Source organism: Alligator mississippiensis, chromosome 7 (genome assembly GCF_030867095.1).
Source record: "Alligator mississippiensis isolate rAllMis1 chromosome 7, rAllMis1, whole genome shotgun sequence".
NCBI classification, from domain to species: Eukaryota; Metazoa; Chordata; order Crocodylia; family Alligatoridae; genus Alligator; species Alligator mississippiensis.
The window spans coordinates 27,660,381-27,682,089 of NC_081830.1; the positions used below are offsets into that span (position 1 = coordinate 27,660,381).

Consider the following 21,709-nt stretch of genomic DNA (forward strand, 5'->3'; position numbering starts at 1 on the left):
GGTCATGAAACAGTTCTAGGAGCAACCTAACTCACTTGTGTGGTGACTATTAGAAAAAAACATACCCAACGCTGCCCAAAAAAACACAGAGCAACAGCAGGTTTACTAGGGAAAGTTGGGCAACTGGTAGTCACGGAACAACAGAGTAAGCCAGTTTCCTCAGAGCAGCAAGGATCTCCTTGTTCCTCAGGCTGTAGACGAGGGGATTCACTGTGGGAGGCACTACTGAATATATGATACCCACTATGCTATCCAGCCCAGATGGGGTTTTGGAAGTAGGTTTGAACTATGCAATCATGACAGAAAAGATAAAGAGGGACACCACAATAAGGTGAGGGAGGCATGTAGAAAAGGCTTTATGCTGGCTCTGCTCTGAAGGGATTCTCAGCACTGCACTGAAGATCTGAATGTAGGATGCTACAATGAAAATAAAACAGCACAAAATTAAAGAGATAGTGAATAGTATCAAACAGAGATCCCTGAAATATGCGTCTAAGCAGGAGAGTTTCAGGAGCAGAGGGATTTCACAGAAGAACAAGTCCAACATATTGCTTCCACAGAAGCTGACTGCAAACAAGTTCCAAGTGTGCATGAGTTGAGGATCCCTGCTATCCACGCACTGGATGCCATTTGGACACATGATTTCCTGCTCATGACCATCTCATAGTGCAAGGGCTTGCAGATGGCAATGTAGCGGTCATACGCCACGACAGTGAGAAGAACAAAATCTGCTCCCGCCAAGAAGAGAAAGAAAAAAACTTGGGTGGCACACCCAGTGGAGGAGATAGTTCTGCTGTCCAGAAGGGAGTTGGCCATGGCTTTGGGGATGATGACACAAATGGTTCCCACATCCAGGTTGGACAGGTCCATCAAGAAGAAGTGCATAGGGTTGTGGAGACGGTAGTCTTGAAGTACAGCCATGATGATGAAAAGGTTCCCTGACAGGGCTGTGATGTAAATCACTAGGAACATGATAAAATACAAAATTTGCAACTCCCAAACATCAGAGAATTTCATGAAGATGAACTCAGACACAGAGCTTTGGTTGGACATTTTCTTCCTTGCACCATTGTGGCCTACCTGCAGAAGCACTGATAGATATAAAAGCCCAGAGTTAGATTAATCATATAACTTCCCACTTGAAAACAACCTACTGAATCTCCTAAATACTGAACCCTCCCTGACGCTACTCAGTGGGCTGAATTTAGCTCCTGCCGGTTTTTGACCAGAAATATATGGTATGTAATCATGCCATTGAGTTACTCTTGGTTAACTGCAGGAGATAACAAAAGGGTAAAATAACCACATTCTGAACATGAGCGTCCCACCAATTAACACAGCACAGGGGTGGATCATTTGTGCCCAGTGACACAAAAGCATTTACACTAGGAGAGATTCAAGGAGCCTCGGGACCATTGGTTTTAGATGACAGGAGAGATCTGTATGGTAAGAAAGGAATAACACTCTTCCCATGTCACAAAAGGTTAACCACAGCGCCAGGGGCCAGACCCTGATCTAGTCTGTTTTATTATCACCATTTCCTAATGGTCTACATCATTCCTTTTCTGGGAAAAGGATTGGCAAACAGACAAATATCTGTTAAATGAACATTCTTAAGTGGTCAGAGGGAAACAAGGAACAAATGTCCCTCTCTCTCCCTCTCTCTCTCTCAGTTTCCTTTATTTTCTCTTTCCTACTGTTCTATGTGTTAGGTCCCTGTGTCAGGTGTCTGCCACTTTGTGGTTACATCTCTGTGCCTTTTCCTTTTCTCTCAATGTTCTGCCCTTTATTTCTGATGGTAACCACTGCCCTGCACCACCTCAAGACTACCTTGGATGGGCTCCCTGAAAAAAAAAAAAATTCCACCTAAAGGGATGATGTTCAAGGGAACTGAAGTTCGAAGTAGCTTTAGTTTGATTGGGCTCAGTCCACTTAGGAGGGGAGGGAAGCCAAACTGCAGTAAAGCTGCTCTGTTGTGAGTACAAGAGCCAAATGTTGTTTTTTTTTTCAACATAATGTGCTGAAGTGGTTCTTAGCCACCTAACTCCATTTCTTTCTGTATGTCACAACTGGGTATGCTCAGTATACTGCACCAAACCCCAAAACACACCCATCAAAACAGGATTACCATGTACATGCATAATAACAGACAAGTCCTTACAAGTATGTTACAGGAAATAATTTGACAACAAAGTGTATGACCCTCCCTCTTAGCCCAAGAGCTTAGTCTCAGGGAGCAAGAAAAGGTGGGGTGTAGAGTCTACCACCCAGAGAGGGTTTGATACTGTATCTGCCACTTTGTAGCAAAATGATCTAACAAACAGGTAATATAAGTAACATCCCAATTTTTCACAGTGAAATGAGGTTTCACTCAGGATGTCTGCACACGGGTGTAATGAGATCCAGTTGAACAGCTCTGAATATTAGTTCAGATTAAGTAGCTAAATCAATGGATTCAAGCTGCAGTGAGGGAAGCTTAAGTTACATATTAGGGCTGTGCGAAGCTTCAGGTGGTGATTTGATTCGGAGGAGATTCGGCCCAATTTAGTGACCAAATCTCCAAATCTGAATCAAATCAGGGGACCAATTAAAAGGTCCGAATTGAATCGGAAAAGATTTGGAGAGCTTTGATGATTCTGGCAGTCTCTGGTGGCTGCAGCAGGGAGCGGCATCTGACTCTGAGCTTGTAAGTACTAGGGGCAGGGCAGGAGGGGCTGGGGGAGGGGAGAAAACCCTTGGTGCCCACTGGGTGCTGCCAGGCAGGGGGGCAATCCCTGCTGACTCCCACTGCCCCATACTGCATGGGGAGGCCCCACACTTTCCCCAGCTTCCTACAGCTGCCCTGCCCAGGCCAGCTCCAGACCTTTAAGAAAAAAAAAAAACAACAACAGGGAAATCCCCTGGAACTCACAGCTCCTGCAGCAGTCTTGGGGCTTCAGGGGGATTGTGCAGAGGTGCGAGGCAGTGGGGATCACCTCCCCACACCCTGCCCCACTGGCAGGAATGGTGAACGCAGGGCTTTTCTTGGGTTTTTTTTTTCCTTGAAGGGCCGGAGCTGGCCAGGGCAGGGCACCTGTGGCAGGGCTGGGGAAGAAAAGGGAGATTGGACGGTTTGTGCAGAGCCCCCCATGCAGTGGGGGGCAGCAGGGATCGCCCCCCTGCCCGACAGCACCCGGTGAGCACCAGGTCTTTTTTTTTTCCAAAGAGCCGGGAGCTGGGGCGGGCATGGGCCATTGCTGGGCTGGGGGCATAGGTCTGGCTGATTCAGAGATTCGGCAGCAGCTTCACACAGGCCTATTACATGTTAGGGAAAACATTTCCACTAGGAGGGTTGTAAAGCACTGGAACAGGCTAGCCAGATACATAGTGGGAACTCCCTTCTGAGAGGTTTTCAAGACAAGGGTAAATAAATCCTTGGCTGGAACGATTTAGTTTGGGAAGGTCCTGTTTTATGCAGCAATTGGACTATAGGACTGCCTGAGGTCCCTTCCAACCCTAATATTATATCATTCTATCATAAAGAGAAAAACAGAGACGGACAGATGGATAATCTGTACTATTAGCAGCCCCCCCTCCAAATCTCCCTTCCTCTCTCTACCTGTTTTCATTTGCCTTATTTTGCATGGCTTCCTTTATTCCTGCTGCCCTTCTGTCTTTTACCATTACTTTGACCTGGATTTTCCAATATGCCATGTACATTCTCTAATCCAGTTTACCACCATGTAGACATGGTATAGCAATTCTCCTATATACTTCTAAAATCTGGTATAGACATATGTGAATGATCTTTGTTATTGTTATGCCTTTCTACCTGATGCAATCTTTCAACCTTCATTTTCTGAAAATAATCACTGCCTTGGGCCATCTCATGGGTTCTCTGCACACAGCCCCACAGAGCAATAGGCTCCTTGTCCAGCAAAGTGGTGAAATACAAGAGGATTAGCCCAGTTGCTTTAAAGCCAAGCTAGAAATCCTGTAGTCTGCACTGAAGTAGTGTTTATTTGTTTTGGCTCAGTACACATTAGACAGGAGGAAGTCAAAGGAAAATTGTCCACACAAGGGGTTAATGAAGTTCAACTAAACCACTTAAAAACTTAACTTAAACTGGGAACCTACCAGAGCATCACAGGTAGAAAAGCCCTAATTTTCTCTAATTAAAATTCATCTGGCAAGAAAAATCTGGAAAGAATACATTGTGTCCTTGAGTGGTTGGTCCTTACATCAGACTTAGGACCACAAGGTCATATGAATGTAGGGCTGTGAGGAGCCTAGTGGGGCTATCAGTATTGCCCATTCCTCAGAGTAGGGTAGCCTGACTAAACTGTTCCAGGCAGAAGGGATTACATGCCTTCTATAATCCCATAGTAGCTCTAAAACCAGAAGCAAATTTACTGTCATTCTCTGTGTGGATTCCTCCCTGTTCAGATGTCTTCCCACTTCAAACACCAGAGTTCTTGGAATCTCTCTCTCTCTCTCTCTCTCTCCACATACGTATGCCTGAAGATGTCTCTCTCTCTCTGTCCCTCTCTTTCTCTCTGCCCTGTTTATCAGTTCCTATTCTCTCCCTATTTATCAGTCTACGTATGTGGCAATCTGCCTTCAGGAAATATTTTGAGATTGCTTTCAGTTTGCAAATGACTTGTGTAGGTAACCTCTGTGCAGTGGAAGAATATTTATCAGTGTCTAGCCCAATACACTTCCAAACAGGCATTCCCAGGAGTCCTCAACAAAGCCTAAGCAGAGGTGCCAGGTGACTTGGATAACTATGTCAGGCACCTGGCAAGGAACCAGGACTAGATATGTTTGGGAAACATTCTAATGAAACAGCATTGTGCCCCCCAGAACTGGTTTACCATTTCTCATGTATTTTGTTTGAAACACTTTTGGGTCCAAGGCACTTTTCCTATATATAAAGCAGGGTTTCTACTCAGTTCTAGACCTCCATTCTTTGAGACAGACAAGCCACATACAGGGCTTCTTAGCCCCTTGGCCACAGAGCACCAGACTGCTTTAAAACAAGGGACATGGTGTTGCAAAAATTTCAAGATCCTAAGACACATCATCTCTTACATTGCTATCTCCAAACCCACACCATCCTTGCTAAAGAACACTGTGCTCAGATCTCTTTTTCTTGCTGATTGTTTCACCCTGGAAGACAAAGCCTTCCTTATAGTTACTGAATATGGCTGTTATATTGGTGCCTTCATGCTTCTCTGATAGAAGGTGACAAAAGAGAGGGGTGTAACTTGAGGCAACTGCAGACTTTGATTCAGCAGAATGATCCCTGTGGATATGGTCTGACAGCAAACCATCTTTAGTTTTCTAGGATTTCCCTGGGGCCTGAAGACCTCCTGATCTTCTACCTCTTCCCCATACAAGCATCTGCCGCACAACAGTTTATTGTGTGAATCTTCCATGTATGTCTTGTTTCCTCTACCTGGAGCGGTTGTGTGTGTACTCACTTTAGGGATTATGATCCATGTTTGGATCTGCCGAGCCTCCACAGTTTCACTTCCCATGATGGGCCCCTTACCAACTTGGTTTCCCCACAGAGATTCAATGACTGCCTGCTGAGCTTGGCAGACAGGCACCTTGCAAACCCAAGGTGCTTCTGCTTGAAGGCTTTGATGGCAGTGGTGTGGGTGAAGGATGCCCCATTCCACATATTGATCTAGATTGAAGTGATGTGGGCACTCTCCTGAGAGACAGATGCTATGGTCTTGCAGCTATTTTCCAGGACTTCCTAGGTGAGTGCTTAAAGCAGAAGGCTATCATGCCAAAGGTTTTTGACAATTCCAACACCACAGTAATGTCAGGTTTCTAACCTCAGATGAGAAACCCATCCTCTAAATCCAGAGCACATGGAGGTATACACCATGCCAGGGGGACTGCAAGTTCAGACCAGTGCCCCACTGCAGGCAGGGGGGAAAAATATGTTGAGGTCTTTCTAACCCTCAGCATTTCATACCAAATAATTGAATATAAAGGTTCCACTGGAAGTGCTGACCACCATGAGGTGGGAAGAGTAATTCAAAAATATCTTTTCCTTCCTGGTTCTGAAAGGTGGTTTTGAATTGTTACCAGGATGCAAGCATAGAATGTCAGCATCAGAAGAAACTAAGGCAATGTGGAGAGGGTTAACAGAATGCTTTCAAGTAGGAAGCCCAACTGGCTTTTGCAAAAGGAGAGGCTTGATTAACTGGGAAGATCCCTAAAAAAAATTACAAATCATCAATTTCATTGAGGCCAAAGCACATTAGTTGGGAAGCCAATTAGGTAGGGTACAGCTACCTAAGAATCCACTTCTCCAGGCCCTAGCTGCAAGATGGTGGCAGAAACTGCAGTACATGAGAGAGACACAGTACAGAGGCTTGTATAATGCTAAGTAACAATAAGAAGGCATCCGAGACAGCAAGTGAACCTTCTAAACCTTCCAGAAAAGCAAACAGTTGCAATTCCACTAACCAGACACTGAATTATATTTCTGTTAAGTTCATTCAGGAACTCACCAGCATCCTGGGCAGAAGGGCTCAGGTAAAACAGATCTCAAACAGATCTCTTGGGAGAAGGAATCCACAGCATACATACAGCCTGGGGAGTTCCCCTCTTGAAAGCACAGAGGCAGAAAGGGATCTCGGAGTCACTATTGACTCCATGATGTGGACACTGGAGTCAGAAGTGGACTGGCCAAGTTCACTGATGACACCAAACTTTGGGGAAAAGCATCCACACCAGAAGACAGGCAGGTGATCCAGGCTGACCTGGACAGGCTCAGCAAGTGGGCGGACAAGAATCTGATGGTGTTCAACGCCGATAAATGCAAGGTTCTCCACCTTGGGAAGAAAAACCCGCAGCATCCTTATAGGCTCGGCAGTGCTATGTTGGCTAGCACTATGCAAGAAAGAGACTTGGGGGTCATCATTGACCACAAGATGAACATGAGCCTGCAGTGCGATGCTGCGGCTAGTAAAGCAACCAAAATCCATAGATGCTTCTCAAGCAAATCCCGGGACGTCATTCTCCCCTTGTACTCGGCCTTAGTGTGGCCGCAGCTGGAGTACTGCATCCAGTTTTGGGCTCCACAATTCAAAAAGGATGTGGAGAAGCTTGAGAGAGTCCAGAGAAGAGCCACGCGCATGATCAGAGGTCAGGGAAGCAGACCCTACGATGACAGGCTGAGAGCCCTGGGGCTCTTTAGCCTGGAAAAGCGCATGCTCAGGGGTGATCTGATGGCCACCTATAAGTTTATCAGGGGTGACCACCAGTATCGGGGGGAACGTTTGTTCACCAGAGTGCCCCAAGGGATGACAACTAGGTCGAATGGTCATAAACTACTACAAGACCGTTTCAGGCTAGACATAAGGAAGAATTTCCTTACTGTCCGAGCCCCCAAGGTCTGGAACAGCCTGCCACCGGAGGTGGTTCAAGTGCCTACATTGAACACCTTCAAGAGCAAACTGGATGCTCATCTTGCTGGGATCCTATGACCCCAGCTGACTTCCTGCCCTTTGGGCAGGGGGCTGGACTCGATGATCTTCCGAGGTCCCTTCCAGCCCTAATGTCTATGAAATCTACGAATTCTATGAAGATGAACATGAGCCGCCAATGCCAGACTGCAGCCAGCAAGGCCAGCCATACCTTGTCATGCATACAAAGGTGCATCTCAAGCCGGTCCAGAGAGGTGATACTCCCCCTCTATGTGACTTTGGTCAGGCCGCAGTTGGAGTACTGTGTCCAGTACTGGGTGCCGCACTTCAAAAGGGATGTGTCCAGCCTGGAGAGAGTTCAGAGGAGGGCCACCCGCTTGGTGAGAGGGCGGTAGGACAGGCCCTACGAGGAGAGACTGAGGGACCTGAACCTGTTCAGCCTCAGCAAGAGGAGGCTGAGGGGGGACCTGGTGGCTGCCTACAAACTCATCAGGGGAGATCAACAGCAAACAGGTAGAGCCCTTTTCTCCCCAGTACCACCTGGGGTGACGAGGAACAGTGGTAATAAGCTCATGGAGAATAGGTTTAGGTTAGAGATCAGAAGGCAATTTTTTACAGTTAGGGTGACCAAAATCTGGAACCAACTTCTCAGGGAAGCGGTCCTCGCCCCTACCTTGGGCAAATTCAAGAGGTGTTTGGACGATCACCTGTCTGGGGTCTTGCGAACCCACCATTCATTCCTGCCTGTAGCAGGCGGTCAGCCTAGATGATCTGTTCAGGTCCCTCCTGACCCTAGCTACTATGATACTATGAAAGAAACACAAGATTGCCCCAAGGAAGGGCATGAGTCTGGAAAGATGCTAATCAGTCATAAGTCAATCAACAATTAAGAGGTTCACAGGTGTGTTCACCATTTAGCTTAGCAAAAAGAAATGGAATAATAAATCCTGTGTAACAGGAATTTTCTCAAATCCCAATAGAAGGATTATGAGATGGCTGTTTGTTTCCTTTTGCATTAGTCATGGTTTCTACCTAGAGAAAATGTAACTAACACTTGCTGATAATGAGAACAAGACGCTCTCCAATGTTTTAGTCGACCAGATAGACACCTTATGGACGTAGACCCTTAAAGGTAATCATTATAATTGAATTCTTGAAAAATATACATCCTGAAGATATGAAAGTTAGTTTGTAAACCTTTTTTTCATATTAGTCTTAAGATTTTGTCAGACATTGAAGCAAGGAAGGAAAGGGCGTAGTATACTTTTAATATAATGTTTTGGGTTTTTTTCTTGGACTTTAACAGGATGGAATAGAATTGCATTTAGTCATCTATTGGGATCTCACCCAATATGGTTAATGTTTATTAATTCCATGGTTTTATAAAGAATTATTTCTCCCTTTTCTGCAAGATGAATGGTCGAGTCAAGATTGGAGTTCATATTCTTGGGACAGGTTACTGATTCCTAGCAGTAGATCTAGGGCTTTGAAATGGCAGATACAGCTGGCATCATAATGGTGGTAACAAACTCAATCTGGTTTCTGTGTGGCCAGCCTGGCCACTAGTCAGAATGAACTTTCAGAAGTACCCACACATGTTTCACAAGCCAGGAGATGAAGACGGTTCATTGATCAGTTAAAACACATGTTGCTGGTCCCTACTCAAGAGAGCATTTGATAGTTCCATGGCTAATGCTTGGGTCAAGGCACTGTGTGTCAGTCCCACCTCTGTGCTCTAGGTAATACGATTTACAAGTACTAGGGCAAAGTGACAACTTCTGGTACTGGTCCCAGATATTTGGTGCCGTGGAAACTGACTTTGTCCCTTCCGTTTCAAGGCACTGCAATTGGCCCTAATGAGGTCCTAACATCTAGAGAGAGGCAATGTGAAGACACCCAATAACAAGGCAGGTGACAGTGCTGAAGTGCAGACAGATGAGGGTTGGCTGTTACCATATGAATTAGAAGGCACCTTTCTATCAGCTGGAAAAATGCCTCTAATATCAGAATGTATTGGCTTTTGCAAATGGTGAATGCTATTTTTATGATATAAGTGAGTGCTCACTTTACGCTGGGTGTCTTAAGCAGCTTGCCTGGCTAAACGTTTCAAACCATGGGAGCTCAGAATGAAAACTTTTCTGGAAGTCTGGGCCTTTAAAAATCTGGCCTACAGGTTATTTTTCAAAAGTCTACCCTGTTTGAAATGTCTGTGTGGCAGATGGGGAAAGAGATAGGGGAAGTTAAACGATATATAAAGTAACATGACTCAGTAAGGGCAAGCAGGGCACCAGTCTTTGGTACCAAAATCAAGTCACCCTGGAAACTTTCCCATGGCAGGAATAGCCCTGCCCTGTCCAACTATTGGAGCTGAACACAGGAGAGGCTTCATTAACCAGGGAACCACACACCATTGCATATCAGTGGGGAAGGGGACAAGACTGCCACCTCACCAGGGGATCTTTGCTAGTGCTTTCTCAGCCCTGCACTCATTATCTTATGTATTAAAGGATGGGAATGAGAAGCAGTATACACCACAGAACTGCTTCAGCAGCAGCCACAGAAGTAATAATGCTGCTTCAATGCAGAAAGCAGGCAGAGGGAAACACTCTCTTGACCTCCTCACTGCTGCCTTGTGGTTTGCATGATTCTTCCCTCCCTGCCCTTTACCAACCCCAGGTACTGACGCTGATCAACTGCAAATAACTTTCAAGAGCTAAATCAATGCAATACCCATGTTCTTGCATATACGTCAGACACAACATCGGTAACCAAGCCAAGAGAAAATTCCTCACTTACAAAGTCACAGGTAGGCTTGATGCCAAGGACAGGAAACACATCTTCTCTTGTATTGTTTAAGCATGAAAACACAGCAAAGGATGCCATATGTAATGTCACTTGCACATGTGTGATAATGGGAAATTTACAATGAAACAGCAAGATTCAAACCACATAATCATGCAGAGTCCTCAAAGGGTGGGAAGCATCTGTTCACACACTGTTTTGATATCAAAATCTGTTCTCCGTGCATATCTGCCAAGTCTAAACTAGACTTCATCTTAGATAGTAGTGGAGAAGTAGTATAAGAGAGACAAATACACATATGTAAGATCCATGTCATATTTAAATTGGGAGACATGATTCCCCTGGTGGAAATGGAGGCAGTTCCACTAAAGTCACTAAGTACATCCTCCCACAGCATCAATCAGTCAGTTTCCATCCAACTCATTGGAGTCATGATCATTTGGTGAGGATCTAGCTCTAAATGTTTAGATTTAGTCCTTCTCTCACATATATCAGTCTTACAAGGCAGTTCACACTGTTTTTTTTGCAGTGTTGCCACTTCTATATTACAAGCCTGAAGAAAAGACAGAGCTTTGGTTTCCATTGGTCATGAAACCATCCTAAGAAGAATTTAACTCACTTGTGTTGTTGCTATTTCTCAAAGACATACTTGACACTGCCCAGGATGCACAGATGGACAGCAAGTTCACTTGAGAAAGATGGGCACCTGGAAGTCAGTGAAGAACAGACAGTGAGCCAGTTTCCTCAGAGCAGCAAGAATCTCTTTGTTTCTCATGCTATAGATGATGGGATTCATTGTGGGAGGTACTACTGAATATATGACAGCCACTATGAGATCCAGCCCTGATGGGGTGTTGGAGGTAGGTTTGAAGTATGCAAAAGTGACAGAAAAGACAAGCAAGGAGACAACAGTGAGATGAGGGATGCAGGCGGAGAAGGCTTTATGGCGGCCCTGCTCTGAGGGGATTCTCAGCACTGCACTGAAGATCTTAATGTAGGACACAACAATGAAAATAAAACTGCACAACAATAAGCAGACAGCGAATAGTATCAGGCAGACTTCCCTAAAAAATGTGTCCATGCAGGAGAGCTTGAGGAGCTTGGGGATTTCACAGAAGAACAAGTCCACCACATTGCCTCCACAGAAGGTGAATGCAAACATGTTCCAGGTGTGCATGATAGAGTTGAGTATCCCTGCTACCCAGGCACTGGATGCCATCTGGACACATGTTCTTCTGTTCATGACCAACTCATAGTGCAATGGCTTACAGATGGCAATGTAGCAGTCATACGCCATGACAGTGAGAAGGGAAAAATCTGCTCCCGCAAAGAAGTTAAAGAAAAAAACTTGAGCAGTACACCCAGCATAAGAGATTGTTCTGATGTTCAGCAGAGAGTTGACCATGATTTTGGGGATGATGACAGAAATGGTTCCAGTGACCATGATGGACAGGTTCAGAAGGAAGAAGTGCATGGGATTGTGGAGACTTTGGTCAAGGACTACAGCAATGATAATGAGAAGGTTCCCCATCAGGGCTGTGAGGTAAATGGCTAGGAACATGAAAAAACACAAAATGTGCAACTCCCAAACATCAGACAATCTAAGGAGGATGAACTCAGACACAGAGCTTTGGTTGGACATTTTCTTCCTTGCACCATTGTGGGCTGCCTGTAGATGGAATGACAGATACAAAATCCCACTGTTAGATTCTTTATAAAACTGTCCACCTGAAAAAAATCCACTGAATCTCCTACAGGCAGTCTTCCCTCATGTTATTCTTTTGGCTGCATTAAGCTTCTGCTGGTTTCCATCAGGAGGACTTGGTGTGCCATCACCCCACCAAGTTACTCGTGGCTACCTGCAGGAAGTAAGAAAAGGGAAAAATAAACACATTCTGATTAGTGAGCACCTCCCCACACCCCAAATAACACAGGGCCAGGGGCGGATTATTTGAGCACTTTGACACATAAGCACTTAGACTCATAGAGATTCAAGGAGCATCGGTACCATTGGTTTTGAAGGACAGGAGAGAAGTGTACAGCGAGAAAGGAATAACAGTTTCCCCATTTCACAAAAAGTAAAGTGAAGCACCCTAGATCAGACTGTGATGCAGTCTGTTTTATCAACACCATTTCCTTTTCACCCTATATCATTCCTATTCTGAGAAAAGAGACTGGCAAACGGACAAACTGATATATGAAAATACCATTTTCTAGCCATCAGCATATATCTATGTTAAATAAACATTCTTAAGTGGTCATAGAGAAAAATGAAACACATTTTCTTCCCCTCTCTCTCCCCACCCATTGAAGTTTCCTTTAATTTCTCTTTTTCACTGTTCTAAGTTAAGTCCCTTCATCGGATGCCTACCACTTTCTGTATACTTTTTGATGCCTTTTATTTTTCTCTCAATGTTCTGCCCTTTTTTCTGATGGTATCCACTACCCTGCACCGCCTCAGGACTACCTTGCATGGGGGGCCCTCAAAAATGTATTCCAGATCAAGGGATAATGGGCAAGGGAACTGAACTTCATTAGTTCAGATTAAGTATATCGATTACTACATTAATGTTGCTGCGAGGGGAGCTTAAGTTATATTTTAGATAAAACTTTTTTTTACTAGGAGGGTCTTAAAGCACTGGAACAGGCTATGCAGAGAGGTTGTAGAATCTCCTTTCTTAGAGGATTTTATGACCAGGGTAGAAAAATCCTTGGCTGGAATGACCTAGGTTCTAGATGGTGCAGCTTTGAGCAGGGATGAGACGTGCTGAGGTCCCTTCCAACCCTTATTTTCCACTATGCAGTCATAGGTAGAAAGACAGAAAGATAGTCAGTTAGATAATGTATGCTAGTCACAGTCCCCCTTCCCCCTCCCCCCCCAATATATGCAGAAAACCCATGAGGTTTAGAAGTATGCAAGAGAATTCCTACAATGTTTGTAAGTGCTGGTAAGCTGGGTTACAGGGTTTGTGGGTCCAGGTCAATATGATGCTGAATGACAGAAGGGCTTCAGGAATATATTAAGCCATGCCAAATAAGGCAAATTAAGAAATAAAAAAAAAAATGGTAGAGATAAAAGGATCACGGAGAAGAGACCCTCAAAGCAACAGGTTTCTTAACCAGCAAAGTGGTAAAGTGCCAGAATATGAGTCCAGTTGTTTTGAAGCCAAGTCAGAACTCCAGTAGTCTGAACTGAAGTAGCCTTAGTTTTGGATCAACCCACTTGAGATGGGAGGCAAGCCAAAGGGAAAGTATCCACATAAGAGATTAAAGAAGTTCAACTAAAACACTTGAAAAGTTAATCTAGATTCAAAATGTTCCAGACTGTCACAGGTAGACAAGCCCTCAATTGTCACTGCTAAAAATTCAGCAGACAACAAAAACCTGGAAAGAATACATACTGTCTTTGAATTATTGGTTCTTAAATCAATCTTAAGATCAGAGTTTCATAAGAAGGTAGGACTGGAAGGGACCTAGTGAGGTCACCAGGATCCTGTGTGAGGCCAGTCTGAGGGGGAAAGGAGTCCAGGAGAGCTGGCTGTATTTTAAAGAAACCTTACTGAGAGTGCAGGAACAAACTATTCTGATGTGCATTAATAATGGGAAATATGCAGGAGCTTAAACATAAAAAGGGAGATTACAAGAAGTGGAAGCTTGAACAAACAACCAGGGAGGAGTATAAGAATATATTTGGGCATGCGGGAATGAAGTCAGGAAAGGCAATGTGCAATCAGTTGCAGCTAGCAAGGGCTCTGTAGGGTAACAAGAAGTGTTTCTACAAGTATGTTGATAGCGAGGGAAAGGTCAGGGAAAGTGTGGGTCCCTTACTGAATGGGGGAGGCAACCTAGTGACAGAGGAGAAAATGGATGAAGTGCTCACTGCCTTTATTACCAAACTTCACAGGCAAAGTCAGCTCCCAGACTTCTGCACTGGACAACAAAGTTTGGGGAGAAGGTAAGCAGCCCTCAGTGGTGAAAGAACAGGTTAGGGACTATTTAGAAAAGATGTGTACAAGTCCATGGGGCAGGATGGGATGCACCTGAGGGTACTGAGGGAGTGTGCTGATATGAATACAGAGCTGCTGGCCATTATCTTTGAAAACTTGTGGCAATCAAGGGAGGCCTGGATGGTTGAGAAAGGGCAAATATAGTGCCCATCTTTAAGAAAGTGAAGAAGGAAGAACCAAGGAACTACAGACCAGGCAGCCTCTCCCCAGTCCCCAGAAAAATCATACAGCAGGTCCTCAAGGAATCTATTTCTAAGCGCTTGATGGAGGAGAAGGTGATTAGGAACAGTCAGCATGGCTTCACCAGGGGCAAGTCATGCCTGACCAACCTGACTGCCTTCTATGATGAAATAACTGGCTTTGTGTATTTGGGGAAAGCAGTAGATGTAATATACCTTGACTTTAGCAAGGCTTTTGATACTATCTCCTACAGCATGCTGGCAAGCAAGTTGAGGAAGTATGGATTGGATGAATGGACTGTAAGGTGGACAGAAAGCTGGCTGGATCATCAGGCTTAATGGATCAATACCATTCAATGGCTCACTGTCTAGTTGGCAGCCAGTATCAAGTGGAGTGCCCCATGAGTCAGTCCTGGGGCTGATTCTGTTCAATACCTTTATTAACGATCTGGTTGAGGGGATGGATTGTGCCCTCAGCAGGTTCACCGATGACAACAAGCTGGGGGGTGTAGTAGTTTCACTAGAGGGTAGGACAAGGTTTCAGTGTTACTTAGACAAATTGGAGGATTGGACCAAAAGAAATCTCATGAGGTTCAAGAAGGACAGGTGCAAAGTCCTGCACTTAGGACAGAAAAAATCTCATGTACCGCTACAGCCTGGGGATTGACTAGCTAAGCAGTAGCTCTGCAGAAAAGGAACTGAGGGTTACAGAGAAAAATAAGCTAAATAGGAGCCAAGAATGTCCCCTTGTTGCCAAAAACACTAACAGAATAGTGGGCTGCATTAGAGGACTGTTGGCAGCAGATTGAGGAGAGCAATTATTCCACTCTATTCTGCAGTGGTGAAGCAACATCTGGAGTCCTGTGTCCAGTTTTGGGCCCACCAATATAGAAAGGATGCCAACAAGTTGGAAAGAGTCCATCTGAGGGCAATGAAAATGGTTTTTGGTCTGGAGCATGACTTCTGAGGAGAGTCTGAAGGAACTGGGCTTGTTTAGTTTGCAGAAGGGAAGATTGAGAGGGAATCTGATAGCAGCCTTTAACTACCTGAAGAGTGGCTACAAAAACAATGGAGCTAGATTGTTTTCAGTGGTGACAGATGACAAAACAAGGAGCAATGGTCTCACAGCAAGGGAGTTTTGGTTGGATATTAGGAAAAACTCTGTCACTAGGAGGGTGGTAAAGCACTGGAACAGGCTACCTATAGAGATGATGGAATCTCCATCCTTGGATGTTTTTAAGCCCCATGGCTGCAATGATCTAGTTGGGGGTAGTAATGCTTTGAGTGGGCGTTGGAAGAGATGACCTCCTGAGGTACCTTCCAACACTAATTTTCTATGATTCTATAAACTGTCTAGCTTGCTTCTGAAACTATAATATCTTGATAAATTAGCCCTGCCAGAAGGAATTACTATGGGATTACAAAAGGGATGTAACGCTAAAATTCAGCAGCAAACTTGCTGAGCTGTTCTGTGTGGATTCCTCCCTTCTGGGATGTCTTTCCTCTTCCAAAGCCAGAGTTTGTTCATTCATTCATGAATCTGTTCTCTGTTTCTATCTTTCTGCCCAAATATGTATGCAGGCATGTATGCATATGGATCTCTGTCTCTCTGTCTCTCTCTTTCTTTCACTCTATTTATAAATCTATGTACATGGTGCTCTGCCTTCAGGGGACATTTTAAAGACCATGTCTATAATTCTGAGACCATGTCCTAAAATAGTCTGTAGATGGTTTGTGTTGGTACCCTCTGTGCTGTGGAAGATTATTTATCAATGTCTAGTCCAATCAGCTTTCAGGCAGGTATTCCCAGGAGCACTGAACAAACAGAGGCACCAGAGGATTAGTATACATGTTTCAGACACCTGGTTGGGAGCCAGGAGTAGAGTTGGTTGGGAAACTTTGTGATGAGACAGCATTCTGCCCCCCAAAAGTTGATATGCTGCTTATGATATATTTTATTTGAAACATTTGGGTTGAAGCACTTCTTCTATATCCAAAGCAGGGCTCCTACGTATTTCTAGGTTTCCATGCTCTGAGACAGACAAACCAAGTGCAATGCCCAGCAAGGGGTTCCAAGCCCTTTGTCCCCACAGCAGCAGACTACTTTAGAGCCAGAGACATGGTGCTGCCAAGGTCCCATGTTCCTAAAACAGATCATCTGCTACATCACTATTTCCAAGTCCACACCATCTACCCTAACAAAAACTGTGGTCAGATCTCTTTTTCTATCTGCAATGTTTCAGTCCAGCAGACATGGCCTTCCCCATTGTCACTGCATATGGCTGTTATATTTCCATCTTTGTCCTTCTGTGTTACAAGGTGACCTTTTCCTTCTCCAGGCACCAGCATAATGACCTTTGGGTCACTATGTAAGAGGGGCATGGTGAAACCCTCTCCACTGTTCTCCACCCCCAGATACACCCCTTGTGGTGAAACAGTTGCCTCTCTCAGGCAAAACAGCAACCCGGGGCATGAGCCACACTGGTGACTTCCACCCCCTCCTGCCACTGCAGCAATGCAGAAGAACTGCATGGTCTCAGCAGTAGAACTGGGCTCAGACAACAGTGGCCTGAAGCTTCCTACCACAGCCTCACCACACTCCCCTCCACATGGTCAGTATCCTTGCCATCCATGTCCTGCAATGGACCCAGTACTCCAGAGGACCCAGCCCAGAGCAGTATGGATCCTGGGGGTTGGTACTCACCAATTCCCTTCTGTGCCCCCGTGATGAACTTAAAGGCAGCCACAAGGTCACCTCTCAACCTTCTCTTGCGGAGGCTGAAAAGGTCCAGTTTCTCTAGTCTCTCCTCGTAGGGCTTGGTCTGCAGGCCCTTGACCATACGAGTTGCCCTTCTCTGGACCCTCTCCAGGTTATCCGCATCCTTCTTGAAGTGTGGCGCCCAGAATTGCACGCAGTACTCCAACTGCGGTCTGACCAGCGCCCTATAGAGGGGAAGTATCACCTCCCTGGACCTATTCGTCATGCATCTGCTGATGCACGATAAAGTGCCATTGGCTTTTCTGATGGCTTTGTCACACTGCCAGCTCATGTTCATCTTGGAGTCCACCAGGACTCCAAGATCCCTTTCCACCTCTGTGCCACCCAGCAGGTCATTCCCTAGGCTGTAGGTGTGCTGGACATTTTTCCTCCCTAGGTGCAGCACTTTGCATTTCTCCTTGTTGAACTGCATCCTGTTGTTTTCTGCCCACTTGTCCAACCTGTCCAGGTCTGCCTGCAGCTGTTCCCTGCCCTCCGGCGTGTCCACTTCTCCCCATAGCTTTTTGTCATCTGCAAACTTGGACAGAGTACATTTCACTCCCTCGTCCAAGTCGCTGATGAAGACATTAAAGAGTATCGGTCCAAGGACCGAGCCCTGCGGGACCCCACTGCCCACACCCTTCCAGGTCGAGACCGACCCATCCACCACGACTTTTTGGGTGCGACCCTCTAGCCAACTCGCCACCCACCGGACTGTGCAGTCATCCACATCACAGCCTCTTAGCTTGTTCACCAGTATGGGGTGGGATACCGTATCGAAGGCCTTCCTGAAGTCTAAGTATACGACATCCACCCCTCCTCCTGTGTCCAGGCGTTTCGTAACCTGGTCATAGAAAGAGACTAGATTGGTCAGGCACGATCTGCCCGCCACAAACCCGTGCTGGTTTCCCCTCAGAGTAATTTGCCCTGCCGGGCTCTCACAAATGTGAGCCTTGATAATTTTTTCAAAGACTTTACCATGGATGGAGGTGAGACTGACTGGCCTATAGTTGCCCGGGTCCTCCTTCCTCCCCTTTTTGAAAATGGGGACCACGTTAGCCCTTTTCCAGTCCTCCGGGACTTGGCCCGTGCGCCACGAGCGTTCAAATATTCCTGCCAGTGGCTCTGCAATGATGTCGGCCAGTGTCTTCAGCACCCTCGGATGGAGCCCATCCGGGCCTGCCGATTTAAAGGCATCCAGTTCTTCCAAATGACTTTGCACCACCTCAGGATCTACGTATGGAAGTCTGGCGCCTTGCTGCTGCCTCTCTACAACCCCAGTGAGAGACTTGTCATGCCCCTCACTTAGGAACACTGAGGCAAAGAACTCGTTGAGGAGTTCAGCCTTGTCCCCCCTATCTGTCACCAATTGTTTCTGCCCATTTAGCAGTGGTCCTATTCCTCCCTGGGCCTTCCTTTTACTCCCAATATATCTAAAAAACAATTTCTTGTTGTCTTTTACTTGGGTTGCCATCCTCAGCTCCATGGTTTCCTTCTGAACCTCTACATGAAGCAGCCTCAAGGTATGTTAGACTTATCGAATAAGACCTGACAAACACAGGGCACGAAGGTTGTCCTATACATTTATAGGCTGTGGGAATAACTGGACCTGATTAGGGCCATTGCCAAATAAAACCTAAGTGTTAGACAGCAAGTGCATGAGCACTACGACAGCAGGAATTCCTGGATGTGAGTCTTTCTGTTTCTTGTTCATCAGAGAGCAAACTTCTTTACTAGGCCAGAGGGTCCTTATGAAGTCAAACATTGAGCTGGGGATGTGAACTGTGATGTGTGGCTTTTAGGGAGAATGCGTGGGTCACAGATATATTTGTAATTGATTTCATAGACATCAGGGCTGGAAGGGACCTCAACAATCATCAAGTCTAGGCCCCTACCCCAGGGGCAGGAAGCCAGTTAGGGTCAAAGAATCCCAGCAAGATAAATGTCCAAATGTTTCTTGAATAAGTCCACAGTAGGTGCCTACACCACTTCTGGAGGAAATCTATTTCTGATCTTTGGGGCTCGGACAATAAAGATTTTTTTTTCTTATGTCCAGCCTAAAACGGTCTTGAGGAGTTTATGACCATTGGTCCTAGTTTTTCCTTGGGGCGCTCTAGTGAACAGACATTCTCCCAGATCCTGAGGCACACCCGTAATGTACTTACAGGCAACCACTAGGTCCCCCCTGAGTCTACATTTTTCCAGGCTAAAGAGTCCCATGGCTCTCAGCCTCTCTTCATAAGGCCTGTTCTCTTGCCCTCTGATCATGCATGTGGCTCTCCTCTGGACTTTTTCAAGCTTCTCGAAATCCTTCTTGAATTGCAGAGCCCAGAATTGGATGCAGTACTCCAGCTGCGGCCTCACCAAGGCCAAGTACTGTGAGAGGATGTCATCCTGAGATTTACTTAAGAAGCATCTATGGATGCAAGCCAGAGTTTGGTTTGCTTTACCAGCTGCAACATCACATTGGTGGTTCATGTTCATCTTGTGGTCAATCATAACCCCCAAGTCTCTTTCAGCCGTGGTGCTAGCAAGTGTTTCACTGCTGAGCCTATAAGTATGCTGTGGGTTTTTATTTCCCGAGGTGTAATACCTTACAGATATCGTTATTAAACATCATCAGGTTTGTATCTGCCCACTTACTAAGTTTATCCAATTCATCCTGGATCGCTAGCCTGTCCTCAGGTGTGGACGCTGTGCCCCAAAGTTTAGTGTCATCAGCGAACTTAGCCAGTGCGCTTCTGACACCAATGTCCACATCGTTGATAAAGATGTTAAAGAGAACCGGTCCAAGGACAAAGCCTTGGGGGACACCACTGGTCACGGCGCACCATAATTATTCACTACCATTGACCACTACTCTCTGGGTCCGACCTTGAAGCCAGTTTCCCAGCCATCAGACTGTGGTGTAGCCAAGGCCACAGCTGGCCAAATTTTCCATGAGGAGGTTGTGGGCCACCAGATCAAAGGCTTTTTTAAAGTCCAGATATATGATTTCATATTCAGACTTATTAATTAGCACTAAGTGCCCTTTAGGCCTCTTAAAAGTAGGTAAATAACACCAATCAATGATACTCCTCCACTGAAATGGCATACATTTAAGTAGATTTCTGAGCATTTCACTGGGTGCATTTACACAAGACATTTACTATGGAGTTGATTAATCAGTTCTGCACTAAAATGTCACCATCAACCATCTACATGTGGTGCTTTTAGGACAGTGTAAACTAATTAACTGAACCTCAGAAAAGTACTGCCAGACACAAGTACTATCCTACAGTGGAGTTATTTACTCCCATGCAGTGCACATGTAGAAGCTGGACGGGTTGGCTAGGGCACAAGGATGTCTCAGTGACAGTCAGCCCTGCACTGAAGCACCCTCATGCCCCAGACAGCCCCTCTGAAGCACACTGAGCTGGGCGGAGCAGCTGCAGGCTGGCAAGTTGGCCCCCAGATCCACCTGCCAGCAGGGGCTACTCCACCCAAGCTCAATGTGCTGTACTCCCAGTTGAACCTGCAAACATGGTGCCCAGGGGCAATAAACTCTGGTGTGAACTGCACCAGTTCTGCACCAGAATTCATTCAGCCACATTAATTGCACCTGTAGATGCACCCATTGACATAAAATGACCAATTAAAGTCTTCCAGCATCTCAAGATGCACCATTCCCAGCCTTTCCCACTCCTGAACACAGCAGATGCAGGCAAGCTCCAAGAAGGAAACACAGAGTGATGGGGGTGTTCCTCTCAGGGACCCACCCACCACATCCCTGCACTTCATGCCCCTCATCCCTGTTCCCCCCGATGCACTTCAGTCACACAGGTGTTGAGAGAAAAGATACTGTCCCTTTAAGCTTGACGCAGCCCCTGGCAAGATTCTCAGAAGTTAAGTTTGAACCACTTTGGGCAAGGGTTATCTTTGAAGTGTTTGACTCAGATCAAACTAGGTATTATTAGTCTTCTCCATGGATATAACATTCACAATTAGCAATCAAACAGCACCCCAGAATGCACAGCTCCCAGCCCTTCTACCCCTGTTATCAACCATTCAGAGCTTGACTGCCCACAATGGGTATCACTCTAAGATCACAAGGAATCAAGCTGATGGCTCCCAGGAACCCAGGAGATCTCATACAGGTCCAGAGGCTGGCTGCCAGGTACACATGCTTCCCCTCAGAGAGCTGTGCCTTTGACCCACATGTGCATTTCTCAACCATATCCAGGAAAATTTGAGGTGTGGTGAACATGGCTCCCTTCCACAGCCTCACACGCTCCTGGAAAAAGAGCTCCCTAACTTGGAGTGTGGTAAGAACATGGAGACCAAGGAGGCATGCTTCCCTGGGCTTCATGCTCTCACTATGGATAAACCCTGACTGCTTCACTCACAGAGGAGGGATTGAGTCCTCCAGAATAACCCTGACCACTCCTGGAACCTTTTACCATGACAGAAATAGCCCTGCATTGCCCAACCATAGCAGCTGGACAGGCACAGCTCCACATACAATCATGTATTGGGGTGGGGGGGTGGGGAGAAGGG

The 21,709-nt window shown here is 45.8% G+C and overlaps 1 protein-coding gene across 1 annotated transcript; it reads right to left on the reverse strand.

The window, feature by feature from the left end:
• Positions 1-10,145: 10,145 nt before the first annotated feature.
• On the reverse strand, positions 10,146-12,085 carry LOC132251710 (olfactory receptor 14A16-like). The gene has a single exon (XM_059731647.1). The coding sequence runs from the start codon at positions 11,869-11,871 to the stop codon at positions 10,915-10,917; it is 957 nt and encodes a 318-aa protein (XP_059587630.1). The 5' UTR covers positions 11,872-12,085; the 3' UTR covers positions 10,146-10,914.
• Positions 12,086-21,709: the final 9,624 nt, after the last annotated feature.